The sequence below is a fragment of the Jaculus jaculus genome, chromosome 3, assembly GCF_020740685.1.
Source record: "Jaculus jaculus isolate mJacJac1 chromosome 3, mJacJac1.mat.Y.cur, whole genome shotgun sequence".
Classification (NCBI taxonomy): Eukaryota; Metazoa; Chordata; class Mammalia; order Rodentia; family Dipodidae; genus Jaculus; species Jaculus jaculus.
The window spans coordinates 158,022,698-158,043,592 of NC_059104.1; the positions used below are offsets into that span (position 1 = coordinate 158,022,698).

The window sequence follows — 20,895 nt, forward strand, 5'->3', positions numbered from 1 at the left end:
CCAAAGTACTTGAGAATCCATCCAATACCTATAACAACATAAGGGTTTTGTTTTTTTTCCCTTTATCATCATGACTTGATAGATATTAAGCACAGTTCCCCAGAAACTATGATTACACAAAGATCCTGTCTCACAGTTTCACAGCGTTAATCTGAATTTTAAGTTTTGCACATTGAGTTTAAATATCTCTATTTGTGCGTGTGTGTGCGTGTTCGCTATGCCAAGGTCTCACTGACAGATGATGCATTTGGGTGCTGGGAAATTGAACCCGAACCCGCTAAATATTTAACTGAGAGCATATATTTTCAGATGTAAAGACAATGAGAGGGGAAACAAAAGAAATTTCATTGAACACGGTTGGACCAAACCCTAGGGCAGCTGATTTTCAGGCTTTCTGAGAACTGCTGTCACTCTGTCTTCATACAAGGCACGTTTTTAAGCAGCCAACGGTTTCTACAGACAGCAATTCTCACGACTGAGGCTGGAGAGAGGGGAGTAAGCCTCTGCAAGCTTGCTTTGTTTACTTATAGCAAGAATCGGGTGGAGGAGTCAGATTCCCTCCCCGTTGGCAGCTCGGTGTCGAGCTACAGTCTGGATACAGGCTGGGAACTGAGGGCTGTGATTGGTTGGAAAGGCATGAGTAGCCTCACCGGATTGGCTCCGTACTCCCCCTGTTACTTCACAGGATTCTGAAGGCCCGTCCACCAATTACAAGGCTCCTTACTGGAAAAAAATCCTACTGGCCAGAGAACGCCAGGAACCCATAGCAACAGCCTGCGGCTTTTGAAACCACAGGGCGAGTAATCAGCTCTTACTAAGAGTCAGTGCTTATGCCTCAGGAAGAACTGTCTCTAGGGATGGATACCCCGCCCCCTGAAGAGCCCTTAGAAAAGCAATATCGAAAACTCAAAACCCAGGAAGAAGACATGGGGTTTAAGGAAATGGACGGTCTGAGGGAAGCCTTGGCAAACCTCCGGGGACTCTCCGAGGAGGAGAAAGGCGAGAAGGCGATGCTCTGCTCCAGGATTCAGGAGCAGTCCAAGCTGATCTGCATCCTGAAGCGGAGATCCGACGAGGCCCTGGAGCGCTGCCAGATCCTGGAGCTGCTGAACACCGAACTGGAGGAGAAGAGGTCGCAGGACGCCGAGAAGATGAAGGCCCAGACCGAGCTCGTCCAGAAGCTGGAAGATCGCTTTATGACCCTGGCAGCCAACCACGAGTTGATGATCCGCTTCAAGGACGAACACAAGAGCGAGAACGTCAAGCTGAGGGAGGAGAACCAGAAGCTGACGCTGGAGAACAGGAACCTCTTCAGCCAGGCTCTGAAGGACCAGGAGAATAAGGTCGTGCAGCTCACCGCGCAGAACAGGGCCCTCGCCGAGGAGCTGCAGGCGGTGAAACAGCAGTGTGCCCAGGATGCCAGCCAGGCCCAGGCCCGGGAGAAGAAGCTGCTGGAGATGCAGAACCAGCAGGCCAGCGCCCATGCCCAGGAGACAGAGCAGCTACGTGGCCAGCTGCAGAGCCTCAAACAGCAGCACCAGCAGGACATGGAGCAGATGGCCAAGGCCCAAGAGGCACATAGCAGCCAGAGCCAGGAGCTGCAGGCCAGGCTGCAGACCATCACTCACGAGAAAGAGGAGCTGCTGCAGCTCTCCATGGAGAGGGGCAAGGTGCTTCAGAGCAAGCAAGCGGAGATCCACCAGCTGGAGGAAAAGCTGGAGACAGCCACTGTGGCCAGGAAGCAGGCGCTGGAGCGCTTCGAGCAAGAAGCCATGGCGGTGGACAGCAACTTGAGAGTCCAGGAGCTGCAGCGCCGGGTGGACTGTATCCAAAAGGCCTACAATGAACTCCAGCTACAATCGGAAGCCTTCAGAAAGCACAGCTTGGATCTCTTGAGCAAGGAGAGAGAACTCAATGCCAAACTCCGCCATCTCTTTCCCTAAGGAAAAGTCTGCTTTGGTCTCCATTTCCTAACTCAGTGTTTGTGCCCAGCATTATGGCCAGAGCAAAGATATTATCCCAATTATTATACTTTTATGTACATAAGGCAACTCAAAGAAAAGCCACTTTACTATGGCGCTGATTTTGTGGCTGTTGTAAAGCTTAATTTTAAGTTCGGCAACCTAGAATACATACAGATTTACCAGAGTTCTTGCTGTTCCTTTGAGATTTTCTTAACTTTTTTTTTATTTTTGCCAGTATCTTCCCTTTATAACTTACTCATTCCCAACCTCAGATGCCTTCAAATGCTTTAATTTAGCAGTTTCTATGAGTTAAAGGTATCTGAAATGAATGTGCTATTGTCACAAAAGTGGCAAAGCTCACCTTTGTAGCTGGTTAGGCTTATAAAGCCTCACTGGTACTCAGGGCTATGAGCAAACATATCAGCATAGTAACATGAACATTTTGCAGAAAAAAAGTTTGTTTTTATTTTCTTTCAATTACCTTAGTAAACAAAAATTTTGATAATTTATTTAGCCAAAAAGGTAGCTTCATTGCAGTCATTTCACTGAGCCACAAACTTCAAATTAACTAAGCCAACCAATGGTAATTTTTCTTGCAAGTTTAGCTTATATTCCACTTTATTGTTTTCTTAATAAAGACAGGACTTACATATACTGTAATGAAAATATCAGTATTTCACTTACTATTTTACAGTTTGTCAATAGACAAAAGGCCTCAATGTAGGGTAATAAGTCATAGAAGTCTGGGTTTGATTTACAGAGTAACTCAGTGATGGCTTTCTATCAGCAAATTTTCTTGTAATTAACTTTTGCTTTCTTAAAAAATCTGAACTGAATATCTATATGTATGCATATAACATTTTTGTAGGAATACTTCAGTTTTGTAGGAATAGACAAAAAATATATAGTTACATGGAGGTTTATATAAAGTTCTCAAAAAATAAAGATTTTTTTTTCCAAAGCAGGGTCTCACTCTAGCCCAGGCTGATGTGGAATTCACTATGTAGTCTCATGGTGGCCTCAAACTCATGGCAATCCTCCTACCTCTGCCTCCTGAGTGTTGGGATTAAAAGTGTGTGCCACCACACCCAACTCAAAAAAGAAAGATCTTAAAGATAATTATTAAAATATACTTTATATTTCCTTATTTCCCTGTAGTCATTGATATGTACATTATTATGAACATCTCTAAAACATAATTAGCAATTTTCTTACCCATTTGGTGCCAAGAGTACCAGGAGTTTGATAGGCAATGTAATTTAGTAAAAATACATTATTTGTGACCTTTTTAATACACCACTTCTTATCAGGTGTTACTTTACCTAAGGCAATTTTTTAAACCTATTTTTTTACACATGTAAGATGATTAGGCTATTAGGTACATTTTTTTCCTCATCAAAATAGAAGCCACATTGCTGGTTTCAAAAGACATTTCCTTCCTTGTACAGTTTAGAAAGAATCAGAATATAGGGCTAATTTAATCATGGTGATGCTTCATTGAATTCATACTGTTTATCATTCAAAGCAATTTATATGAACTGTTTTATTTAATCCTATGGATATTCAAGATTTTTTTTTTGGTGTGCATGTATTTGTGTGTGAATGTTCATGTGTGTGACTGTGAATATGCACGTGCTATGACATGGATGAGGAAGTCAGGACAGCTTTCCAGGGTCTGTCTTCACCTTCCACCTTGCTTGAAGCAAGCTCTCTTGTTTACCACTGTGCTTGTCTGTAAGCTTCCTGGAAATTCGTCCATCTCTGCTTCCTACTTTGTTGTCAGATGCTGGTATTACAGAAGCCCTCCATGGCTTCCAGCTTTTGCATGGGGTGTGGGGATATCAATTCAGGTACTAAAGCTTGCACAGCAAGAGCTTTAACCACTGAGAAACCTCCCCAGCCCTCAGAAAGTAATTGGTTTCATTCTTATTTCAAAGAAGAGGAGGCTGGATTTCAGTAATTTGATTAATTCCAAAGAAGAAGAAACTGGATTTCAGTAATTAAGGCCATTTGGTCAATGGGGGTAGCTGGAATATCCATCCAAAATTATTACAAAGTTTCAAAGGTAATTATTGACTACTAAGTGCCAGACACTATGATAGACATCAAGAACAAGGATTAAGAAAGGAGCATTTTGGGCTGGGTGTGGTGGCACACGCCTTTAATCCCAGCTCTCGGGAGGCAGAGATAGGAGGATCGCCTAGAGTTCGAGGCCAGCCTGAGACGACACTGTGAATTCCAGGTCAGCCTGAGCTAGAGTGAGACCCTACCTCAAAAAAAAAAAAAAAAAAAAAAAGGATCATTTTTATTTTATTTTTGCATAGAAGAGCCTCCAAGTCTGGTCTAGGGCCAAAAATTTCCAAACCATAGCATACATCATGATATATTTTCACAGGAGGGTGATATAAGGGTACAGAGGAGGAGCTGTCAGCATCTGACCACCCCTTGCTGAGGTTAGAATGGTGGAGAGGGTTGTCAGGGATGGCTAACATGTTAGTCCCTAGTGTATTGGTGGAATTTCATCAAGCAGAGTACAAAGGAGATGGGTTTGAAATAGCATTGAGTAGAAGGCATTTTAACAAATGACCAGAATTCTTGGAGGAAATTATAAGTAATTGGAAGTGCAAAGACTCATAGTTACAGATAAAACTGGAGTAGGTAGAAGCTGGAATACAGGAAGTACTATTATTGAAATCCAGGTGGAATTTTTACATTGGGAGTGGGCTTTGGGAGGGAAGAGAAGCAACTTGTCTAGAGAGCAACCCAGAAACAAAGCCTGTAGCATAGACTAAGAAAGACAAACAAGGATGTGTGTCTATCACATGACAAGTGTATTTCCTTTCACCTTCAGACACCTCCACCCTTGTGTGGATGAAAAAAAGTAAGACTGAAAGGGTGACTTGTCTAAAGTCAGGAAGCTTTGAAGAAGCAGAAGTGAGATTTGAACTGAAGGCAGAGTGTCATGGGTATTCCACACACAGGCCCCCACACTTGCTCAAATAATTTATTGTTACTATCATGGCATTCTTGTTTTAACAAGAAGCTCCGTACTTTCATTTCTGTGCAGGACAGTAGCTAAGTCAGCTCTCTGGCTTTAAACCTATGCTTCCTCCAAGTAAACTGCCTTCTAAACAGCCTCCCTAAGCTTTTTCATCCTCTGTGCTTCATGTCACTTCGTAGCCTGTTCTTTCTGCAGTTGTCTTGTGTTTAATCTGTGGCCCAGAAGCACATTAAAGGATGAACACGCAGGTTAGCTGTGGTGATGTTCTACTGTATAATGTGATGCTTATCACAGGGGGGAAAAAAAAAACTAACAACATAGAAATTGTCTCCCCACAAACCATTGCCTTTGAGGGGAAATTAAAAACAACCTCCTTTCTAGAGCAGACCTAAATTTTATGGAATATGTATTGTACTGTGTAGCCAAGTGTGATCTCTTGTAAGACCACTAAAGTATTAGGCCTGCATGTGCCCTGGAGGAACTAATCTGGTTCCTAAGATTTATGCATGCTTGAAATGATGAGCGCTAAAGGATAGGTAAACTGATATGTTTTCAGAACACTCTCTCTGCTTCAGTGTGTAGGAATGAATTTAAATTGATCTGTTTGTAATGAAATAGGAACAGAAACCCATGTCTCCATAGCTCTATACTATTGAAATTTAACAATGACTTAAAGACTTTGTTGGAAGAGTGCTACTATTCTACCCTTTTCACTTACATACCTGTAAAACAGCTGTGGCAAAGAAGGTCTGTGTTCCACAGTATGGGACTGAGCAGACCTTTGAGATCCCAACTCTTAGGCCATAGGAAAATGGATTCCACAAAACCTATGCTATCCAATCAGATGACTTGTCTTTTCATTGTTCATTGTCAAAACTGGGTCACCTTGGGCAAGCATCTTCATGAAGAATGTTGTCATGTAACTTAAACGAAGCAAAGTCCACCACTGTGATGGAATTAGACCAGTCTAGGCTATGTAATGGAAAGGGTTACCTGAGAAAGGCAGATGGCAGCCAGCAGTAATAAAGGGATGAATCATAAGTGTTGAAAAAAATTTTCAGAATTTGGGGCATTGAAAAAGAATAAGCTTTTTCAATGACTGTCTATATCCCTAAATTTAAACTTACTTTATAATGCTAAAATATTTTCATTAAGCATAATGGTTTGGGACTGTGCAGGTGAGCCTCTGCTAGATGGATCTCCCTACTGTTCTATCTAAAACCTGCTGTTTATTTCACTTGGAATAAAAGATAACTCAAGAAAAAGATTTCCCCTTGGAAATCTGCCTTGTCATTCACTCCACTTCACTATAATGCCTTTCACTCTTTTCCACTCTCCAGGTCCCTAGAGGATCTCCCGACTTTGCGAGTTGCCAGATGATTCACATTTAATGCTTTGGTCCTCTCTGTTTTTGTACTAGTCTACTTGTTTTCCTGTTTAATGCTTGCTATAGTTTGGATCTTCAATGTCTCCCTCAGGATCATGTGCTGAAACTTGGTTTTCAGGATGGCACTACTGTGAGGTGGTGGAGACTTTAAGATATGGGGCCTAGTGGAAGATCTTTAGATCATTGGAGGTGTTCCACTGAAGGGGATAGTGAAACCCTGATTCCTTCCCCTTTTTCTTTTTAAAAAAATATTTATTAATTAATTCATTCACGAGAGAGAAAGAGCCAGGGAGAGAGACAAAAAATATGGGCATTCCAGGGCCTCTACCCACTGTAAACAAACTCCAGACACATGTGCCACCTTGTGCATCTAGCTTACATGGATACTGGGGAATTGAACCTGGGTCCTTAGGCTTCACAGGCAAGTACCTTAACTATTCAGCCATCTCTCCTGCCCTTCCCTGTGTTTCTTTCTCTTTTGCTTCCTGACCACGAGTTGAGTGGTTTTGCTCTGCTGTATGCTCTGTGATGTGCTGCTGCTTTTCCACAAAGCAATAGCACTAATTAATCATAGCCTAACACTTCAATGCCATGAGTCAAAGTAAACCTTTCTCTTTAGTAGTTATCTCAGATATATGTCATAGTGATGGGAAGCTGGCTAACACAAGATTTGTTAATCATTATATCATTGTAACAGCCAATGTTGGAAATAGTTTATATGCCAGTAAAGAAGAATAGTTTAACCAAACTCTGGGCCTTTCACACTACATAATGCAAATATGGAAACACAAAATAAAAAATGATCTTTGTTTATTGATATAAAAATATATATTTTTTGAGGCAGGATTTCACTCTAGCCTAGGCTAACGTGGAACTCATGGAAATTCTCCAACAGCCTTCCAAGTGCTGGGATTATAGGCATGAGCCACCACTCTCAGTTTAATATAGAAATATATTCAGAATATATGTGTATGTAAAAATATATAAAATATATATCATTTGCATAGTGGAGAGAAGAGGTAAGGGATCTAAAAATGCAAAAATATTTACTTCCAAATACATAAGTAAATATTGGAAAATGCTAATGAAAGTGGTTATAGTAAAATTTAATATAAAATAACGGACTCTTCTGAATATGTGCTTAACTTCTGATAAGCTCTATTTCTATGTCTAATTCAAACACCTGCAGAGCTTTCTCCAGCTAAGCAGGCAGACATGTTTTAGAGAAAGCCAAATATGGCCTGACAGATCTGGGTCAAGTCACTCAGCCGGAAGTTGATGCTTTCACAAATAGTCAACAGCATATGGCAAGTTAGTACTCTTATTCTAAGACTAAGGTCCTGAACTGCCTCCCAATAATTAGCATTTCTTCCTAAATTTAAAGATTTGGATATTTAAACTTATGCACTAATTTTCACATGTCTGTTAAAGCCTTAGATTTTATATTTATTGTCTTTAATTGATGCATATTCATCATACATAGTACTGGATTACATAAGGGTATTTTTGAATTTTTATCTTTATTTATTTATTTGAGAAAGAGAAAAAAATGTGCATGGCAGAGCCTCTAACCACTGCAAACAAACTCTGGGTGCATGCACCATCTTATACACCTGGTTTTATGTGGGTACTAGGGAATTGAATCTGGGTTCTTTGGCTTTGCTGACAAATGCCTGCTAACCCATCTCTCCAGCCCCTATATAAGGAGATGTTCACTCGAGTATAAAATATATGTTGAGACTTTCCTCCTTGCCTGTTCTCAGTTTCACTTCTAATTTCATGCTGTATATACCTACATAATTTCATATCTGTATAAAGTCCAGGAAGCCATAGATGAGAGAAAATATGTAACATTTACCTTTCTGGGACTTGATTTGCTCAATATGATTATCTCCAGTTACAGCTATTTTCTTACAAAGGACATAGCTTCTTACTTATGGCTTAAAAAAACCCATTGCATATGTTCTGCATTTTCTTTAGCCATTTTTCTAGTGATAGACATGTTAGCTATTGTGAATAGTAATACAATAAACACTGGTGTGCAATCATCTCTATGGATCAATACCCAGGAATGCAATGGCTTGGTCATAAGGTAGATGTATTTTAAGTTTTTTTGAGGAACTTCCTATTGATTTCCATAGTGCCTGAACTAGTTTACACTCCCAAGGCAATGTATATCAGTTCTTTTTGGTCTGTATTCTTACCAGTGTTTGTTATTATTATTATTATTTTTATTTTTCTCAATTTTATTAAACATTTTCCATGGTTATAAAAAATATCCTGTGGTAATACCTTCCCTCCCCCCCCTTCCCCCTTTGAAATTCCATTCTCCATCACATCCACTCCCCATCTCAATAAGTCTCTCCTCTATTTGGATGCCATGATCCTTCCCTCCTCTTATGATGGTCTTGTGTAGGTAGTGTCAGGCACTATGAAGTCATGGATATCGAGGCCAATTTGTTGTCTGGAGGGAGCACGTTGTAAGGAGTCCAACCCTTCCTTTGGCTCTTACATTCTTTCTGCCACCTCTTCCACATTAGACCCTGAGCCTTGGAAGGTGTGATTGAGATGTTACTTGGTACTCTGGTTACTTCTTTCCAGCCCCATGATACCTTCTGAGTTGTCCCAAGGTCACTGTCATCTGAAAAGAGAAGACTTATGGTTTTTCAAGGTAGGGTCTCACTGTGGTCCAGGCTGACCTGGAATTAACTATGTAGACTCAGGGTGGCCTCAAACTCATAACAATCCTCCTACCTCTGCCTCCCAAATGCTGGGATTAAAGGCTTGCACCACCACGTCTGGCTGTTATTATTATTTAATGACTCCCATTCTAAGAGGTATACATTGTAATCTCAATGTAATTGAGAGCTGGTAGGATTACAGTTTTTTCGTGTGTTTATCTTTTGAGAATTGTCTGTTCATTTCACTAGCCCATTTATTGATTGGGTTACTTGATTTCTTGTTTAGATTTTCTGAGTTCTTTTTACCTTCTAAATACAAATCCTGTCAGATTTGTAGCTACAAATATTTCCCCGGTCCTGTAGATTCTCTCTTCACTCAATTAGCTGTTTCCTTTGCAATGTAGAGGCATTTTAGTTTCTTGAGCTCCCACTTGTCAATTGTTGCCATAATTTTCTGGGTGGCTGAATCGATTCAGAAAGTACTTGCCTTTGCCTGTATCTTGAAGTATTTTGCCTACTTTTTCCTCATCAGTTTCAGAATTTCAAGCCCTATATTAAGGTTTTTGATCCATTTGGAAATTTAAAAAATATTTTGTTTATATTTGTTTATTTATGAGAGGGGGGAATGGGTGTGCCAGGGCCTCTACCCATTTCAAATGAACAAAACAATGCATGTGCCATCATGTGCATCTGGCTTATGTGGATTATGAGGAATTGAACTTGGGTCTTTAGGCTTCCCAGGCAAGCACCTGAACTGCTAAGCCATCTCTCCAGCCCTGGAATTTATTTTTGTAAGAGGTGAGAGATGGGCATGTAGTCTCATTATTCTACATATGGGAATTCTCCTATGTATATTTTTGGCATCTTTGTGACAAATCAAGTGGCTGTTGCTTCATGGGTTTATATATCTGAGTCCTCTATTCTATTCCATTGTAAACCTTAGAATTTAGATGGTGAGTTTTCTTATACACTCCAGTTGGGTATTGGTTTTTGGTTTTTGCACAGACAAGAGGTAATAGAGACAAGGCAGGGCAAGCCATTCTAATTTCTCAAATTTATTTACTATATTTAATATGTTGCATTAATTTCATATTTTTAAAATAATCTGTGATTGGCCAGGCACTATATCAAGTGCTAGGATACTATGTGAACAAAATCTTATTTGCACAGAATTTGAGTCCTAGTGGGTGACGGTGAGAAAGGTGCTTAAGATTAGGAGGACATAATACAAGCTATGAACCTACTCTAGGAGAGATTAGGGAAAGCTTTTCCTAGAGGTAGATTGAAGCTAACATTTTAGTATGTGTAATAATGGTCTAAGAGAAGAGAAAATCATGCACGTACTGACACCTTCCCAGGAAGGGAGAGAGAGAGATTGGGAGGGAGAGAGAGAGAAAAGGGCAGTCCAGGGCCGCCAGCCACAACAAACGAGCTCCAGATGCATGTGCCACCTTGTGTGTCTGGTTTACATGGGTCTTGGGGAATCGAGCCTCGAACTGGGTCCTTAGGCTTCACAGGCAAGTGCTTAACCACTAAGACATCTCTCCAGCCCCATGTTTATTTATTTTTGATGCAGCTTCACAGAGCCCATGCTGACCTCCACCTCTTTATTAGCTGAGGCTAGCTATGAATTTCTGATCCTCCTGCCTCCTCCACCTCGCGAGTTCTTAAATTACAGGTATGCATCACCACAATAGGGTTAGGCAAGCTAAGTGAGCACTCTACCAAATAAGTTACAAACCTTTGGTCATGTCTGTGAGCCAGTTTCTAGATTAGGCTAATTGAGGTGAGAAGATCCATTGAAGCCCATGAATCTGGGCTGGAGGCTGGAGAGATGGCTTAGTAAATTGCTAGAGAGGGCTGGAGAGATGGCTTAGCGGTTAAGCGCTTGCCTGTGAAGCCTAAGGACCCCGGTTCGAGGCTCGGTTCCCCAGGTCCCACGTTAGCCAGATGCACAAGGGGGCGCACGCGTCTGGAGTTCGTTTGCAGTGTCTGGAAGCCCTGGCGCGCCCATTCTCTCTCTCTCCCTCTATCTGTCTTTCTCTCTGTCTTTGTCGCTCTCAAATAAATAATAAAATTAAAAAAAAAAATTGCTAGAGGCCCTGGTGCGTCCATTCGCTCTGTCTGTCTGTCTGTCTGTCTCTCTCTCTCGTAAATAAATAAATTTTAAAAACATACACAAAAAAAAAATGCTTTCAGTCCCTGGCCCTTCGGAAGCCGCGGGTTGTAGTGCAGACATGGCCCAGTCCAAGAACCCTACCACGCACAACCAGTCCCCGAAAGGGCACAGAAATGGCATCACAAAGCCCCAATCCCATAGATATGAATCTCGTAGGGGGTTGCCCCCAAGTTCCTGAGGAACATGCACTTATAGTTTAATTCTGACTCATGATGCAAGTTGTTCAATAAACTAATTATTTCATATCATTAATATAAATAAAAAGAGCATGTTTCTTAGCTTAAACATATTCATCTGAAATCAACAGGTTCTATAGATATTCATACCTATTAAAATCAGCAATAATATAGGAAAGCTGAGTCTCAAGATTAGCATTTAACATCAGCCAGAAGTATTATTTTACTGTCAGTCAAGATAATAAAATACTGTTCAGCACCAAATGAGATATTTCCATCATATCCTCTAAGGACCACTGTGGAAGAGGTAGTGGAAAGAATATTAAGAGGCAAATGAAGGAGAGGAGTGCTTACAGACACAGTGTGGCTTGTATATTCATGATCTCACAGTGGCTGACATAACCCACCAAGACCTGCATAATATGAGGGGGAAAATGGTGTCATCAAAATAGATGAAAGACTAGTTGGAAAGAAGATGGGATTCAGAAGAATGGGGATTTGGAATAAGGAAAAGTGAAGGTGGTCAGAGGGGATTATAATCATAATATATTGTCTATATTTATGGAACTTGTCAGTAAAATGGTAAAAACAAAAATGATAAAATGTATTAAAAAGGAGGCAAGATCATCACCACCTATGTGGTAGTTTGAATGGATATCTCCCAGAACATTCAAGAGTTTATTAAAACTTGTAATTTAGATCTCCAGCTGCCTGGCTGGAAGAGGTGTCACTGTGGATAGATCCTAGAGTCCAGCCCAAAGGTGTGGGGATGGATTTGGAATTCCAGTCTGAAGATAAGTAAAGTGCTTGAGCTTTGTCTGGAGTTGATGGAATATGTTTGGTTTTGGTGCTGATGGTGGGTGGTATTTCTCTGTGCATCGACCTATGAAAATGGGCCAGTTTGTTCTGACCTTATGAAACTTCCCCTCTATCTGTAAGCTTCAATAAATTACTTCATAACTGTGCCTGGTTTGGAAGTTCATCCTAGCAACTGAGGCTGACTGCTATAACCAATAATAAACCTATTTTATTTTCTACCAGGAAAACTCAAATATATAACTTAAAACTAAGCACTACTATGAAAGTTCAGTTAAGTAGTCAGTCAAAAAATTGATTAAAAAAAATCAAGTTTTCATTTATAGCAATAGCAGCGATTTAGAAAGTAGAAAAGAATGAAGAATCTATTCCAATAGCACAATTCACAGAAAATAACTAGAAAAACACAAGAATAAGTTTAATAGTTTCCATGAACAACCTAATTCTTTGGAACTTGAAAACTATTCTAAAATTATGTGGAAGAATATGTATTCAAGTATAGCTAGTAAGTTCTGAGATATTAAAAGTAGCAAAGACAGACTTGCCATTTGAGATATTAAAATATACCAGCAAACTAGAATAAAATGGAGTGATTTTGCTTCTAGAATTGCTGAGCTGATAATGAAGAAAACACAGAAATAGATCCAACTTTAAGAGTGTAAGGACTGGGGATATGTTGTCTAGCACACCTAAGATCTGGGTTTGATCCTTAGAACTACACACAGTGGTTATGGTGGCGGTATGTAATGGCAACACTTGCGAGGTGGAGGCAGGAGGATCAGAAAGTGATACTCAGCTACATTGTAGGTTCAAGGCCAGCCTGGAATGCATGAGACCTCCATCTCAAAAAACAAAACAAACAAACAAAAAAAGACCAGGCAAAAGTATTTGGCTCAAGGTGAGAGCTATGTTTTGTTTATTTATTTGAGAGAGAGAGAGAGAGAAATAGGCAGGGAGAGAGGGAGTGAGAGACAGCGAGTGAGAGCAAGCCAGGGCCTCCAGCCACTGCAACCGAACTTCAGATGCATGAGTCCCTTTGTGCATCTGGCTTATAATCCCCTCTGACCACGTCCTGGGGAATTGAATCGCAGGCAAAACACCTCATCCATTAAGCCATTTCTCCAAACCTTAACTTATTTTTAGTTTAACTGAAATAACTGTGCAAGATATTGTGCCCATCCTGTTCAGATATTAACCATTTATTCTTTCTGGAATCTTTATCTACTTAGTTCATCTATATTTTCATTGACATTATTTTTTTTTAAATGTGAATTGAGCCGGGCTTGGTGGTGCACGCCTTTAATCCCAGCACTCTGGAGGCAGAGGTAGGAGGATTGCCATGAGTTCAAGGCCACCCTGAGATGACAGAGTTAATTCCAGGTCAGCCTGGACCAGAGTAAGACCCTACCTCGAAAAACAAAAACAAAAAAAAACAGAGGGTACTTAATAGGTTGGTATTGTAGATATGTAAGTAGAATAATTGAAATGGGGAGGTAATATGATGGAGAATGGAATGTCAAAGAGGAGTGTGTGTGGGGGAGGGTATTACCATGGGATTTTTTTTATAATCATGGAAAATGTTAATAAAAATTAAATTAAAAAGAAAAACAAAACAAAACAACAAAAAAATGTGAATTGAGCCTGGCATGATGGTGCATGCCTTTCTTCCCAGCACTGGGAGGCAGAGAGGTAGGAGGATCGCCAAGATTTCAAGGCCAACCAGAGATAACACAATGAATTCCAGGTCAGCTAGGGCTAGAGCGAGACCCTACTTAGAAAAACAAACAAACAGCAAAACAAAAGTAAAAGAATGCGGGTTGCTTCCTTCTAATGTACTTGTAAAGTAATTTAAATCTCAAATCCTTTGTGGAACTAGAAAAATGATATTAAATACTACCCGACCAGAAACCCAAAATGTGGTGTGTTCATCATTGACCTGGTCTCTTCAAAAAGTCGATGTAAAGAAAAACCAAAAAATCACAGGGAATTGTTATGTTTGATACATGAAAAAACCCAGAACAGAACAAGAAGCCAAACCACATGAGTGCTGGTTCTCTTCCTCTGGCTCATTCTCCTAAATCCCCAAACTAATGCAATGTGACCTCATTTTTAATTTAATTTTATTTCATTTTTTTTAAACAAAGCATTTCAGTATAAAATATTCTGAGATCAAGTAAGTACATCTGAATGTGATTTGCCATAATAGTATTATGATTGATTTTCAAGGACATTTAACCCTAACGCCTATTTTAGTAGGGGTGTACGTAGTGTTGTCTGCAATTTAGGAATAATCCCGCAAGAAAATTTTTTTCTTACAAACACCTTTATATAGGCAAAATATCAAAACGTCAAGTGTTGAACTGCTCAGTCTGATATCGGGTAGTATCACTGAATGGGGGGGGGGGGAGATCACAAATCTCGGTTTTATTGTTTTTGCCGCGGTTATTATGACATCACCAGCTAGAATCCAGCCACGCCGAAGTCTCGCGATACCACAGCGCGGCGGCCCGCGAAAGGCGCCGGGAGGGGTGAGGCGCGCGCGGCTAACTTCCGGCCAGGCCGTTGTCTGGGTGGCGCGGTCCGAGTCATCGTCGGGTCCCGGCGCTAAGAGCCTCCATCACGCCCCCCGCCCTGGCGCTGGGAGACCCGCAGCGACCCCAGCACTGCGTTCTGGCCGGCGCCGTGGCTGCGTGGCTTCGGGGCGGCGCGGGGCCTGGCGTGAAGGGGCCCGAGGCCTACGCGGGCCGGCGCGGGGCCCCATGAGGCACAGCCTGACCAAGCTGCTGGCAGCGTCGGGCCGCGAGTCCCCCGCGCAGAGCGACAGCCCGGGGCCGCCGTCGAGCTGCTCGCGGTCCCCGGGCTCGGCCGGAGCGGCCGCGGGGGAGGAGACGGCCGGGCTAAGCTCTCCGGGCCGCCCTCAGCCGCGCGGCGACGGGGACGAGCTGGAGGCCGGGACGGGCGGCGGCGTGTCCGTGCGCGCGGCCGCGTCCTCGCCGTCGCCGTCGCGGGCGGAGATGGAGGAGAAGGCGCCGGCCCTGGCCCTCAGGGAAGACCCGGAGGACATGGACTTTCTGTCTGGCCTGGAGCTGGCTGATCTGCTGGACCCCCGCGAGCCGGACTGGCACCTGGAGCCCGGGCTCAGCTCTCCGGGGCCCCTGTCCTCGTCGGGCGGAGGCTCGGAGAGCGGCGGCCAGCCGAAGGGGGACGACGAGGACGACGACGAGGCCGCGGCGGCCGAGATGCAGCGCTTCTCCGACTTGCTGCAGAGGCTGCTCAACGGCATGGGCGGCGGCGGCGGCGAGCGCGGCGGCGGCGGCGGCGGCGGCGGCGGGGAAAAGAGGCGGAGAAAGTGCCCCGGAGGAGGAGTTAGCGGCGACCTCGGCAGCCCGGCGGCGACCAAGAGCCCGCGGAAGGCGGCGGCGGCCGCTGCTCGCCTGAACCGGCTGAAGAAGAAGGAGTACGTGATGGGGCTGGAGAGTCGGGTCCGCGGCCTGGCCGCCGAGAACCAGGAGCTGCGGGCCGAGAACCGGGAGCTGGGTCAGCGCGTGCAGGCACTGCAGGAGGAGAGTCGCTACCTACGGGCCGTCCTGGCCAACGAGACCGGCTTGGCTCGCTTGCTGAGCCGGCTGAGCGGCGTGGGACTGCGGCTCACCACCTCGCTCTTCAGGGACTCGCCCGCCGGCGACCACGACTACGCCCTGCCCGTGGGGAAGCAGCCGCCCGAGCTGCCGGAGGAGGACGAGGCGGCGGGAGGAGTGTGTCTGCATGTGGACAAGGATAAGGTGTCGGTGGAGTTCTGCTCGGCGTGCGCTCGGAAGGCGTCGTCTTCTCTTAAAATGTAGGGTCAAGTAATCTGCTCTTTATCCGCGTTTACCCCTTTCTACTCCCTTACAACCATGTTAAAAAACAAACACAAAACCTTAGTGGGACATCTTCACTGGACACATTTCAGAGGAGGAAAAAAAAAGTAATATTAAATCTTTAAGTGTAGCTAACAGCATGAATGTGACACTGTAACCAACTCCCAATGATAACTTGTGACTATTAAATCTCTCTGACAGTTTCTTTTTTAGGTGATTTCCTTCCTGCCAGGCTCCGTTGTAGGGGTTGCAGAACAGTGGTTCCCGCCTCACAACCTGGTAAGGATCCATCTCTTCACGTACCGCTCATGCTCTGCTGCTTAGTGTATTTTAATGGGCAACATCTCAGTGTGTGTGTGTGCGCGTGTGTGTGTGCGTGCGCGCGTGCGATTTTTTTTCTTCTTTTTGGAATGTGGGAAGGGAAGTCTTAATTTGGGCCCTGTCCACCCTGGAAACAGACTTGTGCTGGTCATTACTGTACTTAAGATGCTTTGTCTGGTTGAAATAGTTGTTAAATGTGTCCCCTTGTTCAGAGATGCGTGTACCTAGCTCTTCTGTCCCCATTGTGGACATGGCCTTGGATGACCATCGATTCCAACTGTACACTGAAACCTGCTTATAGAGATACAGTTTGGAGACAGTGAAACAGGTGAAGTTGAATGGAAGTTCCGAGTTGTACAAGGTGCAAATTGGAATTCCAATTTTAGAGCAACTTTTCAGAGGTTGACATTATTTGAGGCATGCACAAATGTGATACTCTGCTGGAGATGACAGAACCCCAAATATTCAAGAATGCCTTTTAAGTTCTAGTAGAAGATCAGAATTATAACCTATTTAGAGTAACAGATTTTAGTATTTTTTCCCATTCAAGAATTTGGAAATTAAAAGGATGGTTAATGAATGACTTTCTGAGGACCAGCAGTGATTATCCTGTCACTGAGTATGACAAAATTGTTGAAAGCTTTCATTTTTGTTGTATTAAAATGTTAAGTTAATTTTATGTATGATTAGGTACTGAAGGTTGTGAAATGTTAATGAAAACGTGTAAAGTGAGGCTTCACAAAGAATATTACCTTTCATATTTCAAAAGCTTTTGCCTGATTTAAAAAATTAAATTAGTTAATTCTGGCCCCTTGATATTATATGATGACGTATGATCATCTTGTCCACTTGTATAAACTGGGTTATGATGTCCTATAGTGTAAGGTATTAAATTCTTTGTGAAACGTCACTGTTGGATAAAGTATATACGTATTTAGCATCCTTGTTTTTCTTTGTGCTAAAGTGGATACAGCTGTTGGGGCAGAAGATACGGGACCAGCTGCTGGCCACATTTCCTGCTTTATTTTAAAAGGTAGTATAAGAAATGAGGAAAAAGAGGTAATATCAGGGCTTCTGCTGTCTTTTATTTTAAATGTTCATAACTAAGTATTTTCCAGCAGTCCAAAGATGTAAGTTATCTTACACATAAGATGTTTTATTTTGTTTGGTTATGGAAATGGAATCTTTGTTGCACAACTGTAAATGCTTTGTTGCTAGATAATATGATTTGAGACCTAAATTGGTCTCTGGTTTCCAGTGCATCACACTGTAAAGATCATCTACTGCATGAATGGGTAGTAGCCAGACTCACACCTTGGAGTGATGAATCTTATACCTAAGGACAGGTGTAAGCCCCTCACAATGCAGCTGCATGGGTATTTAGTGCCTACTGAATTATATAATTATATATACACACACATATACATACATGTACACACACATATAAACCAAAAGTAATTTGAAGAAATTATTTGAAATGACTAATTTGTGCTTTTTCTGAAATGTTAAATGTAGCTTTTTGAAACAGTCCTTGAATTGAAATTTAACTAATACTTGAACATTTTTGTATATATATTCTTTGTATATAATTTTGTGCAGTACCAATGACAAAAATATGGTGTCATAATAAAATCAGGTTTGTTGATCTTTCAGTTATGGGCTCAAAGAATTTATTCATCTATATCATGATATTGGAAAATAATGGATGAAAGTAGGAAAAATGATTGTTAATACTGACTGGTCTTTAAAGGTTCTGGAAGCAGTAGGTTTGTTTTCCCTGGAAATTTTTTCCTAACATCAATGCTTTTCCTGCATTGTTTTGAAGTTTGGGCCTGGGGAGAAACAAGTTTCTGGAATGGTATATTTTGAATTTTCAAGTATAAACTTTCAGAATGTCATTTCATAAATGGCAGTTTAGAGAATGGAGAGCTTTTGAAAATGAAAAGATTAGTATGGCCAATTTTTAAAATTGTGTTGTTAGGTTCCTTATGTTTTATTGTCTTTCCTCAGTTTCCATTTCATCCTTTTTTTCCTAGTTTTGGTGACAGTGACTTTGTTACTTTTTTTTTACATCAACTCATGGTCTTGTTTTTACATGGTAATTGCATGTATTTAGGACTTACCTTACAGGGGCTTAAGGTAAATTTGGTCATATTTATGTGTAAGCACATTTTACTGTAAATGCTTGGGTTTCTGAATTTATAACAGATGTTTATTTCAGAATGTAGTAAACAGTATCTTAAAGTGTTCTGTTCACTACTTGTTAATTAAAAAGTTATGATTAATGTAAAACTGTCGTCGTACTATTTTGAGGAGATTGTGTTGTGAATGACTACTATTTTGAAAGATTTCTGAACTATAAAATAGATCACTTTGAGATTTTCAAATTTGGATCTATTTACTGTAATGGTTGAAAATAATTTAGTCGGGGGGGGGTTCTATTTCCTGATTTGTGCTTCTCTGATAAAAATAATACAAAAACAATCCTAAAGAGGAGGTAGCTTTTTAATACTTGTCTTCCTATGGTGGCCAGAATTCATACATTTATTAAACTAACACATCATACTGATCTACTAGAGTTCATATTGACCTAACTGCTTCTGTACTTCCTTGATTAAACTTAACTAAAAGTTCACATTTGTTAAAAAGTAGTCACACCTATTATAGTACCCAACAAAGTGTTCAAAATATTTTAAGTATTTATGCATTTTATAATCGCTAAATTAATCTCTTTCTCTTCTTTTTAAACAGCTTAGCAGTATCTGCACAAACGAATCTTTTTCTACAACCTGTTAACTGACTGGACTGATGGTAACAAAGTAATTGTGGGAGCCATGTCGGTCAAATTTTGGCATCTGCTGAAAAAAAAAAAATGCCATTTTCAAGTTCCCAAATTACTTCTATACTGATTTCACTTTCCAGAAATGGAGATATGAAATGATTCTCTGGAATGCTTGAAAGACTTAATAGAAATCCATGAGACTTAAGTTAATTTTGGAACAAATTTATATATTTTTTTTCCTTTCATGGGAGTGACACTCAGTTTATTGCATACCTTTCAAAAATTGTAACCTTTGGAGAAGAGAATTATAATATTTCATCAAGAAATACTAGATTTTTACATAAGAGCACATTCTGTGGAATTACATGTTACATGTAGTAGGGTCAGAATTGCACAAACAGGCTATCAGTGATCACAGAGCTTCTCACGAGTTTGTTTCCTGGAATGTAAGAACTAATTTGGAATACAGACACCTTGCTTAAGTAGACTAAAAGTTAATGTAAAGACCTTAACTATAAGGAATAGCCTTTTGAAATAGATGCATTGATTTGTCTGTTTATCTTTGAAAAAGTTGGTTATGATAAAATGTATGGGTGGTGTTGCAATTTAGGCATTACATGATGTATGGATCATGAGGCTTTGGCTTCTTGGACTTTCTCTGAATACCCGACTGCCTGTTTTTTATTTTTGAAATTTTTGAGTTTTCCATCATTTTATATTAAAAGATTCCTCTAGTGATACATAAAAGCCTTAGTATTTTGGTTGGTGGGAGTAGTTTATAAGTAGGAAAAATCTCAAAACTCCGTTATCATTTTTCATTTTTTTGGCTGGTATTAATATGGTCTTTCATCTAGTCTAAACAATCAGTTTATTTGGTTGACTCATTTGAGAAGTGTACCTGGTAACAGAGGGAGATGGTAGGAGTTTGTCATTTCACCATAACTGCAGCTGGCTTTTGAACTGTAGTTTTCAAAATTCATTATGTTCACTTCCTTTCTTTTGTTTATTCAGTGCCTATAAAGCCAGAAAGTGAAGTCCCACTAGCTTATGCTTAGAGTGGCTTGTACTCTTACAGAACAGCTCATGTACAACTAAAGAATTAGGCAACAATACTAGGTGACGATAAATACCTATGACTTTGATAGAACACAGAATGGATAATTCACTCAAAATGTGTAATACCTGTTATATCATTACCTAGTTTAACATTTTGAAGGTAGACATTAAGAGCTCACTAATTTTGTCAACAATTAAAAAAAAACACTTTTATTTACTTGAGTAAGAGAGGCAGATAGAGGGTATGGGTGCATCAGAGCATACTGCCTCTGCAGACAAACTCCAGACAAATGCAGCACTTTGTGCATGTCTTTAAATGGAGAACTGAACCCAGGCCTTTAACTACTAAGCCACCTTTCCAGTCTGGCTTAGTCAGTTTTTTTTTTTTTTTTCCATTATTCTCTAAAGTAGAGTAGAAAATGTTTGTGTTCTCCCTAGACTAACGTCAGTTTTGAGGCGTAGTATATTTTCTGGGCTGGTATCCAGCTTCTCCCCAGTGCCACACTTCCAATTTCATTACCATGGGGATTAAAAAGGAGTCTTCCACTAGAAACTTTTGAGTGTTTTCATATGTTTGAATTTAAATCCCTGTAGTGCTCATCCAGTCATCTCTATTGTTTTATATTTTTTCTTGACCTAAATTTACTCACTTAAAATATTTTGTTTTCATAA

At 41.1% G+C, this 20,895-nt stretch overlaps 2 protein-coding genes across 2 annotated transcripts; both read left to right on the forward strand.

Moving 5' to 3' along the window:
* The first annotated feature begins 769 nt into the window (after positions 1-769).
* Positions 770-2,673, forward strand: Ccdc89 (coiled-coil domain containing 89). The gene has a single exon (XM_004658288.2). It carries the CDS (start codon positions 831-833, stop codon positions 1,941-1,943), a length of 1,113 nt encoding a protein of 370 aa, XP_004658345.1. The 5' UTR covers positions 770-830; the 3' UTR covers positions 1,944-2,673.
* Positions 2,674-14,963: 12,290 nt separating this feature from the next.
* Positions 14,964-19,905, forward strand: Crebzf (CREB/ATF bZIP transcription factor). The gene is made up of 3 exons (XM_045146224.1): positions 14,964-16,343; positions 17,350-17,418; positions 19,137-19,905. The coding sequence occupies exon 1, from the start codon at positions 14,964-14,966 to the stop codon at positions 16,044-16,046; it is 1,083 nt and encodes a 360-aa protein (XP_045002159.1). The 3' UTR covers positions 16,047-16,343; positions 17,350-17,418; positions 19,137-19,905.
* The last annotated feature ends 990 nt before the right edge of the window (positions 19,906-20,895 follow it).

Excerpts from the sequence above, each read along its gene's own strand:
- Ccdc89 (XM_004658288.2), top strand. The coding sequence starts at position 831 with ATGCCTCAGGAAGAACTGTCTCTAGGGATGGATACCCCGCCCCCTGAA.
- Crebzf (XM_045146224.1), top strand. The coding sequence starts at position 14,964 with ATGAGGCACAGCCTGACCAAGCTGCTGGCAGCGTCGGGCCGCGAGTCC.